At 46.5% G+C, this 19,706-nt stretch overlaps 1 protein-coding gene across 4 annotated transcripts in view; it reads left to right on the top strand.

Annotated features, from left to right (window-relative positions):
• Positions 1-19,706, top strand: part of SYNPR (synaptoporin) — a 90,546-nt gene that overhangs the window by 51,850 nt on the left and 18,990 nt on the right. The window contains exons 1-2 of one of the 4 annotated variants that reach the window (XM_021274937.4): positions 1,705-2,138; positions 15,590-15,714. In XM_021274937.4, coding sequence (XP_021130612.1) covers positions 2,115-2,138; positions 15,590-15,714 — 149 coding nt within the window. In that variant the 5' untranslated portion in view covers positions 1,705-2,114. Of the gene's footprint in view, positions 1-1,704; positions 2,139-13,452; positions 13,619-13,858; positions 13,879-15,589; positions 15,715-19,706 lie in introns of those variants that run through there. The other 3 variants (XM_013103144.5, XM_072044294.1, XM_027467758.3) reach the window with 3 other exon arrangements.

Below are 19,706 nucleotides of genomic sequence, written 5' to 3'. Positions count from 1 at the left end.
ATGTCCTGTGCAGGTGGTACCCAGGTGGGCAAGTGTTTTAGAGGGCCAAGGTCTGGCAGCTCCCAAGGGCATCTCTGCAAAGCTATTTTAATGGATGTTTCTTGAGGTTTTCCAAAGATTTCAGTGAGTTTTTAAGTAGCAACAATAGTGTAGCTGTTGATAATCCAGGGGTGAGGTGGGGAGGGAAGATAAAGTGATCCCACCAAAGAAGGAGGGGTGCTTGCATTTCACTTCTGGTCACGCCTTGCAGCAGGAGGCAGGTCTGTGTGAGATGCAGTGAGTTTCAGTGCCAGCTGTAGACCTGAGCACAATGCAGAAGACCGTGGTTGTCTGATCGGTGTGGCTGCGACTCGGGTGGGCAGCGGGCACAGCAGCAGGCGGATGCCTTCCCCTCCGTTTGAACACACCAAGCTGTGGAGCAGCGCTTCAGCATCTCTCCCTGGAGAACTCCCTCGGCACCGTGATGTCTCCTCGCAGCACTGGCTGGCAGCGAGCTGCCTCTGCTGGAGAGGCAGGGCCGTGGTGCCAGAAGGGACATCTGGCAGTGTGGCGATGTGGCTCCCACTCGTGGGAAACAGGCCCAGAGGTTTGGAGCTCGTCAGGGGCTGTGTGAGCATCCTCTGTGCCTGGGCTGTGAGCATCCAGTGCTGGGAGTGCCAGCCCCAACTGGACAAATTGATTTATCAGGAATTATCAGGTGCATTCAGTCCCCTTGCTTTGTATCTTTATGCTTTTCCCTGTGAATTGCAGATCTCCTGGCACAATCTGAATTCCAAACTGCTATGGAAAAGTGAGTGCGCTCAGATTTTGCTCTGTGGAGAACTGTTGTCACCCAGCAGGTGTTTCTGTACGCCAGCGTGTAACTTCTGTCTCCAAATAAAAGAGAAAGTTCACATTGTGTTTCATCTATTAAGTCACATGCGTTTGTTGCAGAGTCTGGAAAAGAGGGCAAAACAGTGATAAACCCAGGGCTGGTGGGGAAAAAAAAATAGCACGGAGTGTGATTCACGGTCTCACTTACACAAAACACCGCTGGGGCAATGGGCTTGTGATGAGAGCCGGGCTCCTTGCAAAGGGAAGGAGCCGTGGAGCCGTCTTGTGTCAAGGTCTGAAACCTGGTGAGGGGTCTGCAGGGATGGGCTGTGGGGTCCTTGTGGCTCGGTGCAGGGGCAGCAGGTGTGGCAGCATCCTAAGGACCCAGTGTGCAGCTGCCAGGGATGAGTGCTGCTGGCAAGCAGATGCCTGCGTGTCAGAGGCAGTGAGCTAAGCTCCTGCTGTGCTCTCCTCCTCCTGGAAAACAGGGGCACGGTGAAGGTTTTCTTTGGGTAAATTAATAGTGCAGAACTTTTACCATTTGGTAGAAGGGAACCCGTGGGTTCCCCTTAGGTTTTCTCTGACACTAAAGAAGTGGAAAAAGCCCGAGGTTGAGGGAGATGCTCTGGATGTCCAGTTCTGTGAGGGCAGAGGAGAAGCTCAGTGCACATTGCAGTAAATGTGACCTGAAAGGTCTGATCCCCTTTCTGGGTGGGCTCCTTGCTGGAGCTGCAGGCGGCTGTCTGAGAGGCACGGCAGTGAGGTCTGCAAAACACAGCAAAGAGCTCCCGACCTGCAAGTGTCAGGTTCGGAGGCTCTTTAGGCTGAGCCCAACTTCAGCCCAGTGATGGTGAGGTGCTCCTTCCCCCAGAGCGTGCACGCAGAACAAAGCTGAATGCAGGCACCGTGGGGAGGACAGGGCTGCATCTCAGCACGCCGTGGTGGTACCTGCACCACAACAAAGCAATCAGCCTCTTGCCACGGGGAAAGTATTAGATTTCTCCACTTAGGCTGTGTGTAGTCATTGTCTAATAATATGACCATTTTGCTATCCCTCCGCAAATAAGGCTGAGGCTGCTGCCTGATTGGTATATCAGCTCACTTTCTCTCAGCATTGATTTTCTTGCTCTCCTTATTTGCTTCATAAAAAGAGAGGCAAGGAGCTGGTGCTCGCTCCCTCCCTCCCTCCCTCTCTCTCTCCCTCTCCACTGCGAGAAGCTTTTGGGAGCCTTTATTTTTAGTATGAGACAAACCTTGCTTTATTTCAGGAGACGCAAGTTGGATTATAAATCCTTTTGTAAATGTGTATGGTGATATTTGCTCCGGTAAGTTATATGCATATCTATTTATTTGTGTAACTGTGCTGTTTGGGGGGAGAAGTGGGTTTTTTAAGGAATTGCAAAGCCCACCAAATTGTTTTTAGCTTTGGTTTCTTTGTACTCTCATGCTGAGCCCAACTGTTCCATGGTTTTTAGATACATTGAAATATTTTTGGTTTGTATTTTGCATTGCAGGGGGGGGTGTCTGCTTTGAAAACTTGTTTTGCACTTCATTTTACAGCAGAAATGTGGAGAGTGAGGATTAAAGGAATGTTAAACATAACGTTTGTCATGTTTCTTCTGGCACTTTTAACCAAAGGCTCCTCAAAAATAATGCAGCAATATTTGGTACAGAAAAGTCAGTGAAAGCTATTTCGTATCGATCAACCTGAAGCATGAATATCTGACTGCACATTACCTTGGAGGGATCAATCTGAAGTGTGGCAGGTGGGCAGCAACGTGCTCCTCACCAAAACCTATTACTGAAATAAAGAAAATCTTTAAAGTAATTAAGAGCATAGCGTTCTTTTCGGAGTGTAACATCGTTAATGTAGGTCAATAGACTGTTGCTCTGACTTTCTGCTCCCTGCCTCTGCTTTGTACAGCTCAGCAGCCTCATTCCGCCGTGCTCTCGGCTAACTTGGAGACCTCTTTGTTACCTGTAAATAACAGCGAGGTGCAGTTATTTCTCTCTCCCCATCATAGCTCGCCGTGTGCTTTCCAGGCAATGCCAGACAGTGATTGCAATAGTGCGGCTGAGGAAAACAAGATGTGTAGCTGTAACACCTCCAGACTGCATGATAAATATTTGAATTCGCTGCTTTATATTCATTAATTTATCGGCACTTTGATTCTTTCATACTTGAATCATATCCCTGAGAGTCAGTCACATCGGTGCTTCACAAGTCTTTAAAAACTCCACGAGCTGGAGCTGCTGTGAGAACAGGCTCGAGTATTTACCTGCTCGGAAAATTCACGCACCCTACCTGGAATAATCCACCTACTCTCATGATACCAGGGCATGCTAATAGATGCTTGAAGTGTGCTCCAGTAAGGCTGTAACTGGCTTTATTAAGCCCAGAAGAGAAGGTAAGGATGTATCTGGCAGCGCAGGCTGAACTCTTCCAGAGCAAAATTTCAAATTGGCAATAACTGCTTAGTCATTTGAAGCTGCTTTTGGGCAAGCTTAATTGTTCCAATGTTTTTTTCTCCAAATGGAGGAGTTGCACTCGCCTTCCCACCTGTGTGCACAGCAGCTGCAGGCAGCACTGGGGGCTCTGCCCCCTCTGCATCCAGCTCCCGAGCCCCACTGGGGGCTGCACGGTGGCTGCTGGAGCAGGGAGCCCATCCCTGGGGCTCCTCTTCCCACCCCAAAATGGGATGAACGTGTGCCCAGTTCAGTTTTTTTCAGTTTTTACATGATTTCTATTTTGTAAGCACAGTGTGTATTTATACTGCATAGCTTCCCATAAACGTGTGCTCAGCACAGTGTTAGAGGACAAGGTGCGTAACCATAATTATCATTTTCCCAATCTAATCTTTTTTCCCAGTCATTTAATCTTTCAGGTGCGGAGGGCATGAGCGAGCAGCACATACCTCTCACACTTTCTAAGCATAATCCTGCCTGCCTGAGGATTGCTTTAAGCATTTCCAGCTTTGCCGAGCCCGATGTATGTGGCTCAGTGCAGTAACCTCCAGGTGAGCAGGAAGGTGGCTGAGGAGCACATTTGGGTGCCCCTGGAGGGGAAGGGGCTGCCCGATGTGAGCCGAGGAGTGTTGTTTCTGCCTCCAGCCCTGCAGAACAAAAGGGCTGGGGTTTCTGTGCTGCGTAACTTGTCATAGCAGGGGTGCCAGACTTCCCTGAAAGCTAGGCGTGCTGTGGTTAATTAAGAAGATGGTTCGGCTTGTCTTTATAGATGTGAAGCAGGAAAAGTGGCCAGGGCTGGTTGGCGTGACTGCAGGCAGGGCAGGGCTCACCCTCGCCAGCAGCCAAAGGGGTGGAAGGCCCTTTGTGAGCAATGTGGTTATGTCCACCGCTACAAGGCTTTTCCTTGGCAGAGGAGCTTGTGGCTGAGCAGAAATGATCCCTCCAACCCCCACATGCTTTCTCTACAGGATATGACCAAGACAAACTTGGGGAGACAGCAGAGCTTGCCTACTCCCTATGTTGTACATACAAAAGTCTTCCATGCTCACGGTTTTCTGTCACCTTTTGCCCATCCTGGCACTGCAACACGTAGTTCTCCTCCACCTCTTCCTCCTCTTGCCCCCAGAGCAGCCCCTGCCACCTGCTCTTGACCGTGGTCAAAGAGCTTCACACAGCTCCAGGGCTGGAACCACGAGAGCTGTGCCAGTGGGGTGGAGGAGCTGCTGCGTCTTTCTGGCAGGTGCGTTAGGGTTTGGAAGGAGTTATAAATGTTATTTTAGGGGAGCTAAAATGCTATTTTAGGGCAGGCATCTTGGGGAGCTGCTTCTCCTCTGAGACCTGTCTCGTTGGCTGTGTGGCACCTATCAGCTCAATCAGTTCCTAGAGAAATTCCTTAGGCTCTTAAAAGATTGATTTCTTAAATACCTCCTCCTGGATGCCAGATATTCTTTTTTTAGCCAAGTCCTTGGAAGACTTAATGAATACTTTCCTCACCTCTGTTAATCCCTTTCTGATCAATAGGTGCTCCATGGGGGGAAAGGTATTTGTGTTGATATTGGATAGCAGCTGCCTGTCACTGCTGGTGATGGCAGGTGGCGTTTTATTCGTCACGTCATTCTTGATTAAGGGTTCTTGTACAATTATATGACCATTTTTTTTCAGAAAATATTTCCCTGTGTGTAGGATGACAGATGGCAACTTGACCCAGAGGTTGGTCTTTCTCGATTTTGCCTCTGGGCTCTCTTTCCTTCAGCAAGCTGAGCACAAGTCCTTTCAGAGAGCAGCGTGGTGCCCCTCATTGATGCAGCATGGCTGTGTGGTGGGCTGGGGGCTGGGGGGGAGGCTGGGGTCTTGCAGGGGCACCATGGTACACCACTTGCTCAGTTGCTGTTTCATTCGGTGTCTGGTGCAGGTGGGGAGGGGGCTGACTCCTGCTAGTCAAACCAAACCCTTAGTTTGCAAAGTGGTGATGGTCCTTCACCCGAGAGGATGCTCAGAGCCCTGGAGCCCACAATAAAAATCCTGTTTGCTTTGGTGTCTGGTGTCAGAGACATGGCAATACTGTGAAAGTCCTCAGCCTTCCTCTCCTGTCATGTCCAACTATTATTTTGGAGGGAAAAAAAAGGAAAATGAGAAAGATGTGCTGACCCTTCTGTGCATACAGGAGAAGAGACAGGTGATCAGCATGGGGTTCTGTATCTGCAGTATATCCCCCTTTCCTTTCCTTTCCTTTCCTTTCCTTTCCTTTCCTTTCCTTTCCTTTCCTTTCCTTTCCTTTCCTTTCCTTTCCTTTCCTTTCCTTTCCTTTCCTTTCCTTTCCTTTCCTTTCCTTTCCTTTCCTTTCCTTTCCTTTCCTTTCCTTTCCTTTCCTTTCCTTTCCTTTCCTTTCCTTTCCTTTCCTTTCCTTTCCTTTCCTTTCCTTTCCTTTCCTTTCCTTTCCTTTCCTTTCCTTTCCTTTCCTTTCCTTTCCTTTCCTTTCCTTTCCTTTCCTTTCCTTTCCATCCCACCACCTTAAGGACCACGCCGCAGCTCATCTCTCACCAAACTTCCCCAGCACCCTGGCAAAGCAAATGTGCTGCAGCAGGCTCGAAAGCTGTAAACATATGGGCACTAACAACAGATTAACTGAGTGATTTAGTCTAAGGGGCCTGGTAGATTACCATAAAATGTATCTTAATTAGAAAAGCAATCAAACTTGCACAGAGGCAATGAGGACGAAACAGCCCTGTTGGCAGCAGTGAGTGCTCTGTCCCCCAGGCCAGGGGATGGGGTTGTTGATGGATAAGCCTCGTGCCCACAGTGAGGGTTTCACTACTGTTTGCCCACTTTGGCTATGGGTGGAGAATGCCTCCGTGCTGAATTATTTGTTCTCGTACCCATGAGAGCATCCAGCGAGCTGCTCGGAATGAGGCCAGTGGTGAACTTGGACTCCTTCAGCAGCAACAACAAAGCAGAGGCTGCTGAAGGTGAAAGAACAGAGCATTTGCACATTTTTCTTAAAAATGTGTGCAATTACCCAGAGATATTTGAGTGTTTGCCATGTATAGCACAGCTAGTCCCAGATAAAGGACTGGGGCTTCTAAGTGCTACCATAACACAAATAATTAATAAGTCTATCTCCCTCACTGTGCCCTCTTCTTCCTAGCGAACATGACCATAATTAGCTTTTACCTGATCCTGAATTTATAGCATGTTCAATTGCTTTTTTTCATTTTCTGTTTGTGTTTTCTTTGCTTCCTTATTTTATCGGCCCTGGTTTTATTCCACAGGCCTGAATCTGCAGATGTAAAAGCTGGATAATCATCTCCAGCAGTGCAGGTATAAAGATTGCTACAGCCAAAACCATATTGATGCATTTGGGTTTTGAACAAGTGCCTGCTTTTTTCCGGGTTCTGGTAGGATTTGAAGTACATTGGGAAGTGGCACAGAAGATACACAGCAGCTGCTGGCAGTTGAGAGAAAGAAAAGCATGCCTGATTATTTCCGAATTGCAAGTATTTTGAAACACGAAGGAAATGGGGAGCATTCAGGCAAGGGGGATGCCATGTTTTTCTGTTCTCTTTTTTCTTGTGTGTTTAGAAACAGGTACAGCTGCAGATTTCAGGGAACACCAGTGTGAAGGCATGGAAAGAAAAAGAGGAAAGAGGTGTGGAGGAATATGGTCTGGGTGAGGATGGAGAGGAAACAGGGACAGCTTAAGCTGGCCAGATGAAGTGTGTCAAGAGCTATTGAGATGTGGAATATTTATTTATTTATTTTCTTCCAATGTAAGGACACTGTTATTGCTGCTTCCTAAAAACATTAATGTTTTGGTGTTGCTCTTTGTGATCTAGTGTCAGGAAGGAGAGCAGTGCCATCTCTGGGGACAGCATAAGAGGAGTGGAGGCATAGAAGAGGGAAGGGAGCTTTTAATGTTGAAAACTCTTCTTGCTCAAAATGTTCCCTGTGAATTCCCAGAGCTCAACAAGGCAAGCGTTCATTTATAGCCCATCATTTTAATTATTAGAAAAGAAATTATTTTTTACCATGTGTGCTGATAGCTAGCCAGGAGCAAATTCTTCTTCCAGCCCTTTGCATAGAGGCGGGTGCTGAGGTCGGAGCTGGCGCTGATGGAATTTTCCACCCAAAATTGCTCTGAGATGAGGGGATGGGTCCTGCACGGGAGTCTGGGCACAGCTCGAGCCTTCCTCTGTTGCAAAGGGTGCCATGGGGAGGGTGGGTTGGAGCAAGAAGGGCACCTCTGTGATAGTCAGGACACCCACCAAGGGTCTCAGTGTCCAGGACTGGCTGCGCATGCATATTGCCTGGAAAAGCAGCTGATCTTTCCTAAAGGAGAGCCTTGTTCCCAGTGGTCCTGCTCGTAAGAGTGTTGTGAGACTGAAAGACTGAAAAAAAAACATCCAGCCATCATTTCAGAGAGCACTGCTGGGGATATGAGGAGGAAGTGAGGCCTCATTGCTTAGCAGTTTGAAAGCACTCTCAAATCCTCACGGGACAAAGCTGTTGCGCTGGATTATTCGTCCCAAGGGTTCTCTGGATGCCTTCCCAAACGAAATAATTCTCACCCATTTCCTTAGGTCTGCTTGAGAAATGAGACAGAGCCGAGTGCAGGCATGCGTGCTGGCAGGGCGGCGGGTGGAGAGGGAGCAGATGACACCAAGTGGCTTCGCGGCAGCGCGGGGAGCCGAGAGGAAGCTGCTAATGGCCTCTGATGAGCACGGCCGTGATAATAATGAGGTTAATGCCCTTTCATTCACCCAGAAACATCTCAGCAAACGTATAATCCCTGCTAGTCAATGGGCAATCATTAGGTCATAAATAATACAGCGTGATTGAAGGACAGGCGCCTTTCCTGGAGTAATCATGTGGAGTTGCTCCTGACCCGGGGAGGGTTTCGCTGCAGCCCCCACGCTGCGCTGCGCTGCGGGCACCCGGCCGTCAGAGCATTTTCTGGTCAAAGGAGAGCTCCCACCTCTCGTTGCTGCTGCCGCATGTGGCAGGCTGTAATCAGAGCAGGAAGATGCTCCTCCGGCACTCAGGTCTGCCTGGCAGCTCTGGGGCGGGTGGAAAGAACGAAGATGCGAATTGGATAACAAAGCGATTACAGCAGACGGGGAAGGTGCCTTGTCCCAGGGCAGGTGGTGCAGCTACTGTGTACGATACTTTTTATGCAAGCTGCATGTGTATTCCTCTGCCATCCAGTGCTGCAGGAGGTATGGGACCATCATGGCTTTTTCTGAGCCCCTAAGGGACCCCCATTGAGGTGTCAGTGACATTAAGTTCTGGGGCACTTTTTCAGAGTGCTTCATGTGTGGACAGTGCTCAGCCATAAGGTAAATCCCCGTGTTTATTGGAGAGAGTAAATCCGACTTAGTAATGGTTTGGATCACGCTCCGTGTGCAGTTATGTTATATGGTGGGCTGTTTTAAACCCAGATGTTTTTAAACCCACCAGGCAAGCGAGGAAACGAGCAACCGTCCAGCCTTTTTATTTTTATAATTAAATGTTTACACTCATTACACAGTAAATCCCACATAATCAGACTCTAAAGCCTGAAAAAAAAAATAAAAATCCCATGTTTTCAACAGGGAGCAGGGACAGAGTCGCATTCACACATGAACTGGAGCAGCCTGGGGGTGGCCACTCTTGGCGCTGGGGCTCCGTGGCAGTGAACATCCCCGCCGAGAGCATCACAACTACCTTCTTGTGCCAGCAGGCTGGAAAAGTCTTCAGGCCCAAAAAGGAGTGCACGTCTCCGCTGAAGTGGCATATGTCACAACATGAGTTATTCAGGGATTGCATGCACAAATTAAACAAATCTGTCTCTCTTTTGCTCCCACCTCCTTGAAAGAAGAGGGTAGGGAAGTGGAGTTAGGAAGGCAGCAGAGGAAGAGCTGTAACTTCCAGGCTACTGGGAGGGAAAGAACTGCGGGCTTTGGCTGCAGAGAACTACAGCTCTGTGTGATACATCCCCGGTGAAGGAGGTGCCCACCCACTAATTACTCAGGTACTCGTAAATCTGTCGGCAGTAAGTATCGGCACATTTAGTTGTGTGGTTTCCTTGCCGACCTGTCACTGCCCATGTGCAAAAGGCAATTTATACAATAAGGCTACTAATAATAGTAATAGTAATAATGAAGCAGGTCCTTGTAGATGTCTTCAATTATCTCAAACCTTTGGCAAGTGGTTGGAGGGGTTGGAACAGTTTAACATCTCTGCCCTGCTTGCGTGAGTGGCTTTGTTCTCTGACAACTTTTCATTTCACCAAGTCCAAGAAGATGTCGAAATATGTCTTTATTTCTGCCAGTTAACTCTTCCGTGCGAGCTGCCAACCTTAGCATTAGCTTTCAACTTTATGGCTGACCCATTAAACACTGGATGAAACATCTCATCAGCTTGCATTACAGTTTGAACTTAATAAATAGGAAAGGCATTACACAGATTCTGTCTGGCCATCTGGAGGAACAATGTTCTTTACCTCAACGAATGGCTATCTAATCCTCTCATATACTGTTGGGTTTTATTCCATTAAAATATAATGAGAAAAGACTACCATACCATTATGTGGCGGGCCTAAATGGGATTTTTAGAATAATCAATGAAAGATGAGTAAAAAAGATAAAGATTTTCTTCAAAGAAAAAGAGAGAAAATTGTCTCCTTGGGATTAAAGTATTGTGGAACTGAATTATTATAACATGATCCTCACTCACTAAAAATACCCCAATTTCATTTCCATAAATCTTTCTATTAAGAATCAAATTAAGTATTTTTTTTTTTTCATTTTAAAAACATGAGGCATTAAGTGAAATGCTGTGCTTTAAACATAGGATGCTGCAGGGCCCCAGCCCGCTGGAGGGCTCCTGCCCAGTGGCACTGGGGAAGGTTTCTGCAGGTGCCACCAAACCCAACCAGGGACTTGCTGCCACAAATGGCCCGGGGAAAAGCCCAGCCACGTGGAGATGTTTTGGAGCCCGCTGTGAGGGTCCTGCTGGCCTCAGGTATGAAGGATGGGGTGTTTTAGGTGATGGCTGTCCTCACCACACTGTGTGAGAGCAGCCTGGGTTGCTTAGCTCAGTGCAAAGCCAGGCAAAATTGTTGATGCAAGTATTTTCCTCGGACACAATTGTAGTTGTGTTTCTGTTCTGCTTTCAGAAGGCACTGGAAATGAAGCCTGCTACCCAAGTGAGAGCTATGAGTGCTTTGTGCGAGATCTGGACAAACCGTGTGTGCCCGGCTTGTCCAGTGGTGACCCCAAAAGTCCTGTCCCAGCTGCCACCACATCCTGGAGGATGTGGGATAGCTACTTGAGTAGTCCTTCACCAATGTGCTAAAAATGAGGCAACAATGGGGCGATATCTGGGCAGAAATACAACATTCCCTGGATAGGGAACATGGGGTTCCTCCAGCCACACACCCTGAGATGTTCCCTCATCCCTGGGCTCCTGGTCCAAACAAGCCAGGTCTGGGCAGGAACAAGCTTGCTTTTTGCAGCGCTGCTGTATATGTCTAAGAGGGCACACTAAATCCTGGCAATTAGTGGACAATTGCTCTAGGCTTTATTTTTCAGCAGGAGGAGAATGTATTTCAGCTCGCTCCCTGGATAGTTGTTGGAGGAAAATGAGCCCTGCTAGTCATCGCCTCCCCCCCAGCGCTGCGTTGGCTGCAGTGCTATCCACCTCCAATTCATCAACCAGTCAAACTGATATAATTAGGAATCCCAAAGTCAATAATCTGATAATCTCCAGTGCACGAAGGCTTGTACGTAGGAGAAGTGATTCCAGGAAGTCTGCAGCTCGGATCCACGCAGGAAAAATGCCAGATTTTAAAAAAGAAACAGGCAGGCAACTAGAGGAGAGAGCACTCCCTGATCTTTCACTGGTGACATATTTTGGGCCATCAGCTCTGCAGTAAATGTTTTCCCGTAGAGTCATTCAGTGCCTTTGAATCTCCCCTTTACAGTCTTAATAATGATGTTCAGTTGCTGGTTGTGCTCCATAAATAAATAATCCAAGCGAAGGGAGGCAGCGTGCAGGGCGATGCTGGCTGCAGGGCACGGGGGTGCTCCCTCCCCATGGCCCCAGCGAGCAGAGGAGGCACAAAGCCAGGCAGCTCCAGCAGACCCTTCGCAGAGTCTATATTATGGGGAAGTCTTACATCCAAAAGCCCTGCCAGAAATACATGTCGTTGTGAAATGCTTTCAATGTGTAAAGTGACTAATGGAAGAGGAGGCGTTTTAAGAATTGCTTGCTGCTCTTCACAAGTGTCAGAAGTTCCCCTCAGCTTCCCAGCACTGAGGCAGGACCTGGAGCTGGGACCTCTCCTGGTGGGTTTCCAGCAGCTTCAGTCCCCTTTTGCCCTCCTGGCACAGCAGAAGCATTGAGGACCAGCCCTCATCATGGGGTGCATCCCCAGCCAGCCCCACTAAATCTGCCAGCGAGCTGCCAAGGTCTGCTGTATGGGGCTGGTGTGCTCCTGGGGAAGACAAGTGGCTTATATAAAAGTTTCATCAATTTTAAATGACAGCGTTATTCTCCTAACAGGATGTTTTAGTGCAATGTGCTCTACATAAGCCTTCTAGCTCGCCTCATCGGGAGCTGCTCTGCTTTCTTCTGGTCCTCATGGCAAACCTGTTGAGGGGACTTGTCTGAAAGCCAAGCACTGAGAAGCGATAGGAAACCGTCCTGTTTGTCCCTCCTGGGGCAGGAGGAGTGGTGCTTGGGGGTCCCGTGCTGTGGGACTGCCACCTTCCTCAGCACAGCGGGGACCAGCTCCTCGGGGTGCCAGCCCCAGACAAGGGGGGCAGGGCTGAAGCCTCACTCCAGGAGCTGCTGAAATGAAAACCTGGATGTGTGAGTGCAAATAGGTGCTTCTGGTTGGGTGGCTGCAGGGAGGACCCGTCGTGGGGTGGCCAGCAGCTCCTGACCACAGAAGCAAAGGAGCTGCTGGCACTGAACTGAAGCTGGAATCGAAGGGAGGGCGTCCAGTGATGAGCTGGTCTTCCCAACTTTGCCTGCCCTGGGTGGGTGTGAGCTGCACGTGCTCTGCTGGGAATTATACTGCTATTTTTTCTCAATGTGCTAAGTGTCCAACTGGTCTTTAAAACATGCTAATCTGATTCAACACTAAAGACATTATGACTGTTCAGTACCATAATAAATTTCTGTTAAGCTAGACTGTGAGATTTACCTGGCTTCCCTACAAAAATATGCCAACAGCACCGGCCAAGGCTGCAAGGTCATGGGGAGAATATCATCATTAGAAAAGCAGGGGATTCATTAAGTATTAATACCTACATCTGTGTGCCATACAGAAAGGCACTGCCATCTTCAGAGACATGCTGCCTTGTTAGAAATGTGTCCAAAATCTTGTGGAGGGTCTTCCAGCTGGGGCTGGGCCAGGGGTGGGGAACATGCATGGGTAGGGATGCGATGCCCCAAGGGCATGGTGCTTCTCCCAGCTGCTCCTCGGGGAAGGCAGAGGCCATATAATAAATAACCAGAGGTAAGCACGCACTGGGAGATTGATCTGATGTGGAGGGGAAAAGCGATGTGCATGCACGGTGCAGATGGGACAAGGGCTGAGCATGGATTTATAGGCAAAGAGTAAATAGGAACATAGGGAAACGCTTTCCCGTTCTCCATAAACTTTTCAATTTCAGAGAGGCTAGATTCAATAAAATTATCTTGCAGATGGAGGTTTTATTGAATCTGGCCCATAAAGCTCCCATTATGGGGTTTACAACTGCCATTTACACAAATCCTGATATAATAAAATACAGTAGTGTTTACAGCATTCCTGCAACTGCTGCAGAATTACAGCACGCGCAGAACCCACCAAGTAAATCTTGGCTTAATGCACCAGGCACTCCACTGGCAACATAAAGCAGCAAAACTTGAGGGGAAAAAAAAAGAAAGACACAGAGTTACTTTGGCAAGAGGAGAATTATGCCTGCTGCTTGGCCAAGACACCCTGGGGAAATACTCAAGATTTAAAGCTTTTGTCCTGCTCCCCCATGAAATAAAATTTAAATGTGCTTCCAAAAGGTGCTGCGTGGCCTCAGCACACAGCTGCAAGCAGCATCTGACCCAGCTGCAGCTCAGAGCTGGGCTGGGGCTGGCACAGCCCTCTCTGGAGCTGGGTATAAAAATCTCCAGCTGGATCCTTTTCCCTTTCCCCACCTGTTCCCAGTGTGGGTGCTGCCTGGGTGCTCATAGCATAGCGTGTGCTGAGCAAGGATAGAAACTGTGGGCAGCCCTGGTGGGATGTGGCTGCAGGGGGAGCAGCAGGAGGGGTTTGCTGAGCAAGAGGAGGCATCTGAAAAGCCTCATGGCACTCAGGGTAGGTGGTGCTGGATCTGAAGGAACTGAGGTTGTGGGGGCCTGAGTCTGCTGCCAAAGATGCTCCTGAAGGAGAAGATCCTTTCTAAGAAGGACTAGTCTGAGCTGTGGGTTTTGGGGTGACCCTTTGGCCCTGGTGAATAAACATGGTGGCACACATGCTAATTTCCAATACTTCACTAACGGAGATGCATTGAATTGCACCTCTTTTCTCTCCTTATCCAAACGCCAAGAGCTGCAGGTGATGGCTGGTCATTTATGGTAGGTCTGTCCTGTACTCTCTTCTTTATTTATTTACTTCTCTCTTTATTTATTGCAAGCCATTAATCTTTGTGGCTCCCTATACATCTGCAAAACACTTGCATTTGCGACTCCATTAATTAGGCCAGAAAGCAGGTCAGCCCTAATCTCTCCTGTTCTCCTTAATATATTGTTTTCTGACATTGCCTCACAAATTGCAGTGAGATGATTAATACTGATTTTAGTGCTCTTCCACATGTAAAGGCAGAACAACTTTGTATTTACAGAGAAAATGTCTGGTTTAGGATTAAGGAACACTACTCAAGTTATGGCATGAAGATTTATTTTGAATTACTTAACAAGCCAATTCATAGTAAACTTCAGCTATCTTTTTTATTTAGTAAGCCTAGCATTAAAAAAAAAATAATCACAATTTTATCAAATTTCCTTATCATTAGGCACCTAAATACCTTTGCAAATCCACCCTAAGTGACGTGCAGTGGAAGTGAGTAGCAGGGTGGCATCTTACCTGATTTTCCCAGGTGTGTGCACTGCTCCATGCTCTGTTATTTGGTTGCCCTCCTTTCTCAGAGCACGGTCTACTCCCTGATAGCTTCAACCTTAGTAATTTTAAGGTGGGTGAGTGGTATTGAAGTGTACATCTGTGCTGGGGAAGCCATGTATCGGATATTTTTCCAGATGCATGCACTCTGTTTCCTTTGGGTTTCTTGCCTCTAGTATATTTAATTGTGACTGGCATTGGGGGGCTACTTGTTACCATATCTGACCCACTGCAGATCTCAGAATAGCTCAGTTAAAGCTGATGGACTTACTTCAGGTCTATACTGATGCAATGGGAACAAAGCCTAGCCTGGCCTTTAATTCAGATTACAACTGTGTAAGTAAGCTGTCCTCACTTCTGCTCTGGATCTTCCAAGGCAGCTTACACTAGTGAAGTTTCTTCTTCCTCTGTTTGAACACCTGAAATAACTATAAATGCTGATGTGTCTGTGGTCTGCCCAATCCTTCCTTCTCCAGCAAGATTAAGATGTGTTATGGGTTTGCATTAGAACCACCCTAACTCTTTGTTCCTGCCCATTTTGCCAGAGCTTGTCCTATGTCTTGATGTTTTTCTTCTGTTTTGCTGAGTTTTAGTTTATGGCATCTATATGTCCATCTTGAGTTGTAGTAGTAATTTAGGAAAAATTATCAAAAAGTTATCTTTTTTTCTCTCCAAGTTTTACATTAAATGGAATAAGGGCAGCTTGTGCGTTTCATCGTGCAATGAGATGATGGCCACAAGAACCGTCTCGGTCTACTATTGCTATCCCTGTCTGCTCATTATAAATAGTTCTGCCCGTGTTTTATTTGTGTCAGGACTGACTCATTATGCTCAGTCAATGTTCATCCTTCTCTTCTAGTCCAAACTTGCCCATCAGCCGGGTGATTTAAATAGCTGCCTGCCTTGTGAATCCCAAGTGGGCTCTGGGACTGGAGGGGAGGGCTGAGATGCCCGACACAGACAAACGGTGACGGTTCTGTCTATGTGAAGCAACAGAGCTTCAATTTTTATGGTTCTTTGTATTGGCTTTTTGGAAGGGTGCAGGAATAATGCGTGGCAAACCTCTGAGTGCATGGTGTGATGGATAACCTGACCCGAGGGGGCAGCTGCTGCTGCACAGATCTGCTTGTGAAATTAAATAAAATAAAAATCTTGTTTCTTTTTTGACAGCTTTTTGCAATCTTTGCATTTGCAACATGCGGTGGGTACTCTGGAGGGCTGCGCCTCAGTGTGGACTGTGCAAACAAGTCAGAGAGTGACCTCAACATTGACATAGCCTTCGCTTACCCGTTCAGGTACGCTTTGGGTCGGGGCGGTTTGGTTGCAGGTTGCTCCTAATGAAACTCCAGTTTGGGGCTCCTGAATTTTGCTCACAAGACTGTTTAGACTCTGGGTGGGCAGGAGGAATTAATTTGGCTGGACCTGCTGTGGATGGGGCTATAGGAACCACTGGGGAATAGGAACTCAGTGAAGAAGAGCAGCTGTGGGCATGGAGAGCCTCATAAAGGCCGGGACAGCACAAGAGGCCATGGCAGGCAAAGGAAGAAAAAAAAAAAAAAAAAGGCACACTGACCTAAAAAAGAAAAAAGGGGATAAAGTAGTCATTAACTGTGGTGCAGCCATTACCTAAGCTGCAAATGAAGGAAGTTTTAATGACAGTTTTGATTTTCTTTTGAAAATGACACTGATTGCCTGTCTGCATCTCTTGGTGCCTTAATGCTTTAAAGTTGGACCACTAGTGACTGAGGAGGTTTTGTTGTTCAAGTACATCTGAAAACTATAGCGAGGTTAAAAATATGTATTTATTGCTCCTGTGTTTTAGGATCCTGCTTCAAAAGAACACCTACAGTCTTCTGTTTTTACAGATGTCAGGACCACTCTAGAAACCTTTCACTTCTGCATAAGTGATTTCTTTAAGGAATTGAGATGATTAAGAAAAAAAATGCATAATCCAATCTCAGACCCAGTATATTAGGACTGAAATTATTTTGGTTTCTTGGGAAATCACATGCTGTTTTGCTTATGAGTATGTACAAACCAGATGTAATAGCATCTATTACTTTAACATGTTCTAAAATGTAGCGTTTTCCAAACAGCAGAATCTGAATTTGATTCCTTGAACTGTTGTTGTCACTTGACACACATTTATTACCCCAGAAGTCCTATTTCCTGGTATTACAAATGTTTACTTTTTGTCTTCAACTTGTCTGTATTTTCTTTCATTTCTGCTTAGTATGCATGAGATGGATCCTGAAAATTGAGTTACATGAATTTGTAATGTGATTCACTTCCAAATAGGTCATTTCTTCAGCATTCATTACAGAATACACCCTACAGTAAAGTGGTTTTAATTTGCATGATTATTAAATAGTACTTTATACAAAAAGTTAATAAAACTGAGAAAAGTAGTCAGCAAATATCTCCCAGTATTTTTACAGGCACATTGACCATTGCTTTTGGAAGGAAGTGGCCAGATCTGCAATTTCCCAGTCTTGCTTATTAGGAAAATAGAGACATTGCTGAGTAATTGTAGGATATGGTACAAAATCAGGTTTATTTGCAGGAGGGATCCAGCTGGGACTGAGGTTGTAGATGGCTGTTGAGCTGTTGGTGTGGCTGCCAGCTGTGGCTGGTGCTCTCTGAGCAGTGTGGGACATGAGGAGGAGCCAGCACCTGGATATATTCATGTGGTATGAATATACCTGCAGTCTGCCCATTTTGTGTGCAAACATGAGGCACATGCAAAAAGCATGTGGGGTAGCAGACATGTGCATGGAAAATCTGGCCCAGTGCTGCCTGTGGAACTTGGTTTCATTGTGTTAAGTTTTATCTAAATGTTTGTGTTGTTTATTTTCATGAATTTTCCACTTTTTTTCTAGTGCTCCTTTCACTGAATGGAGAGGGGATGCTCTAAAAACAGGAGTGGCCTTGGTTGGGAGAGGCAATAACTCCTGTCAGAGCAGTTGATACCTTTGGAAAAAATCAGAAATGCTTTGAGTTCAGGCTCCCTCATCAGGTCTGTGATCCTGAAGCTTATCTGCCTGCATGGGCACGTAGGCTTTGTGTAGGTAGGATGAATTTCCCACCAATTCTCTTGCATCTAAGTCTGAGTAAGTCCGTATTCACATGGCTTTTTCCTTTCCAGTGCCTTCAGTTTTCTGATTATTGGCTGACAACTGGAGCAGGTGTGGGTGGAAGAAGGGATGCTGCCGAGCATCTGACACCACAGCACTGTCACGGCTGTCAGCGGTGGCACTGAAGCAGTCACATACCTGAGCGCTGCTTTTAAAGCTGCACCTTCCCGCAGGACTTAGGATATAGAAAAGCGTGCAGCTGTACTAGCAGCTGCTTTCATTCTCATTGCTGTAACTGTGAGGATGTTCTTTTTCTTCTAGAAGGTACACAGCTAGACCATGGCTAGTTGATAAGTGTCAAGAGTTTCAAGCAAGTAAACTAGATCCAGTATAAAGTGATTTCCAGTTTAATTCTGGGCCTGGATTTGTTTGCTCTTTGAAAAGGAAGCGGGGAAATGTAAATAAGCATGTTAACCTCTGGAGAAGAGTTTTGGCAAAGTGGTACATCAATTCATGTAAGCTTTTTGCTGCCCACATCCACAACCCTGCAGTCATGCTGCAATATGCAAAGAAACCCGTAGTCCAACGCTACCACACCACCAGCAGTGTTTCCTGGAGCTCTGCCGAGCTTTTCCGCAATTCTGCCAACCTCTTTCATGTCCAAGCTGATCTTCATAAGGCTGTTTCTAATAATCACCCTAAGTTTTTTCCTTGTTTCTTCTGCTGGCTTCAGCTTTTATCACAAAGGATTACTTTACGTCTTCACGCTTTAAAACACAAGGCAGCCTTTCTTCTGGATACCTGTATGTGCAACTCAAGTTTTACAAGTTTGTATTTTGGGGGCTGGGACATCTCTGGTCCTACAGTAAGTTTTTCTCAGCATAAGGAACTGTGCTTGGTGCAGTATCTATTGGAGAATTGGCACATATCTGGATGTTCATCAACTTAACCCTCACCCCAGTACTGATTTTTAAGGAAAAAAACAATCAGCTTCTTGGAATTATTTGTTACAGTCGAGCAGCCCGCCACCATTTCAGATTGGACTTGTCACTCATCCAAGTGCCCTGAAGCAATAGTTTTTCTTTGGGAAAGGGTCCTGGTGAAGGTCCTGTAAACTTATTTGTGTTTTTCTTCTGATCTCAGCCACAATTTTGTTGCACACTTGGCTATTAATTGGTTTTGCTTTGACAGAAAGTGGTTGAGTACTACACCTGCTGTGCTTGTATATTTCTTGCTGGTATTCATCTTTTTAAGGTATTTTTTAACCAATCCTCTAAGAAACATTTTTTTTTCTTGATTGCCAGCTTAGTTGGCAGGCTTTATTTACTGAGTTTGTACTGAGGGATTTTTGCTACTTTATTGTTCATGTCACAAGCCTAACATTTTTCTTGAAACTGGCAGAGTTTCACTGAAGTGTTTGGGCTTCAGCAGCTGATTTAAATGAAACTTTGTGAAGGAGCAGAGCTTTCAGGATGCTGTGCTGCCAGGCAGAGAGGTTATCTGCTAGTATCATACCTGCTGCCTTGTGGAGAGCTCACTTCTGCAGAACCCCTGTCTTGACCCAGTGCCTTGCTCAGAGCCTGGCTGCAGCGCGATGATGGGGGTGAGCTCCAGGAGTGGATGGACTGGGCTGGCCAGGTCTGAGTCCAGCTGGGGATGGAGACTAGAAAACTGTGGCTCAGCACCACATTTCTCTGTAATTGCTCTATCTTTCTGACTTTAAATAAATAAATAAATAAAAATAACCTTATACGTCATATACGTCAGTGGGGTAGAGCAGGGTTTCCTACTAGCGCTAATGGGAAAGCCTGATGAGGGGAGATGTCTATGCATGCCTTTGCACTGCAGCATTGAGCAAAACAAATGCTGTTTTCCCTTTTTATTTTAAATCTCACATTATATTTCCAGTGTGCTAGTAAAACTGTCTCTTGAAGTAGTCCCTGTGTCTGAAGGAAAAGGAAATTGTATTTTACGGGAGCTTTCCACTCTTTAAGCATCTCATTTGAATAAAGATGTTTCCACAGAGTGCTCTTTAAAGTGTACACCTCATCTGCATGCGATGGGTAGGCTAGTTTTTCCTTTGAAATATGACAGTCGGTCCTAAATTGCCTACTTAGAAGCTACAGATGATAATTAAGGAGAAAGTAGAAACTTGGTGCTTTACAGCTATCTTTCTTTGGAAAAAGCCTATGTCAATATTAGCACATTTCTGT

The sequence above is a fragment of the Anas platyrhynchos genome, chromosome 13, assembly GCF_047663525.1.
Source record: "Anas platyrhynchos isolate ZD024472 breed Pekin duck chromosome 13, IASCAAS_PekinDuck_T2T, whole genome shotgun sequence".
NCBI classification, from domain to species: domain Eukaryota; kingdom Metazoa; phylum Chordata; class Aves; order Anseriformes; family Anatidae; genus Anas; species Anas platyrhynchos.
This window is presented reverse-complemented; position numbering and strand designations above follow the sequence as displayed.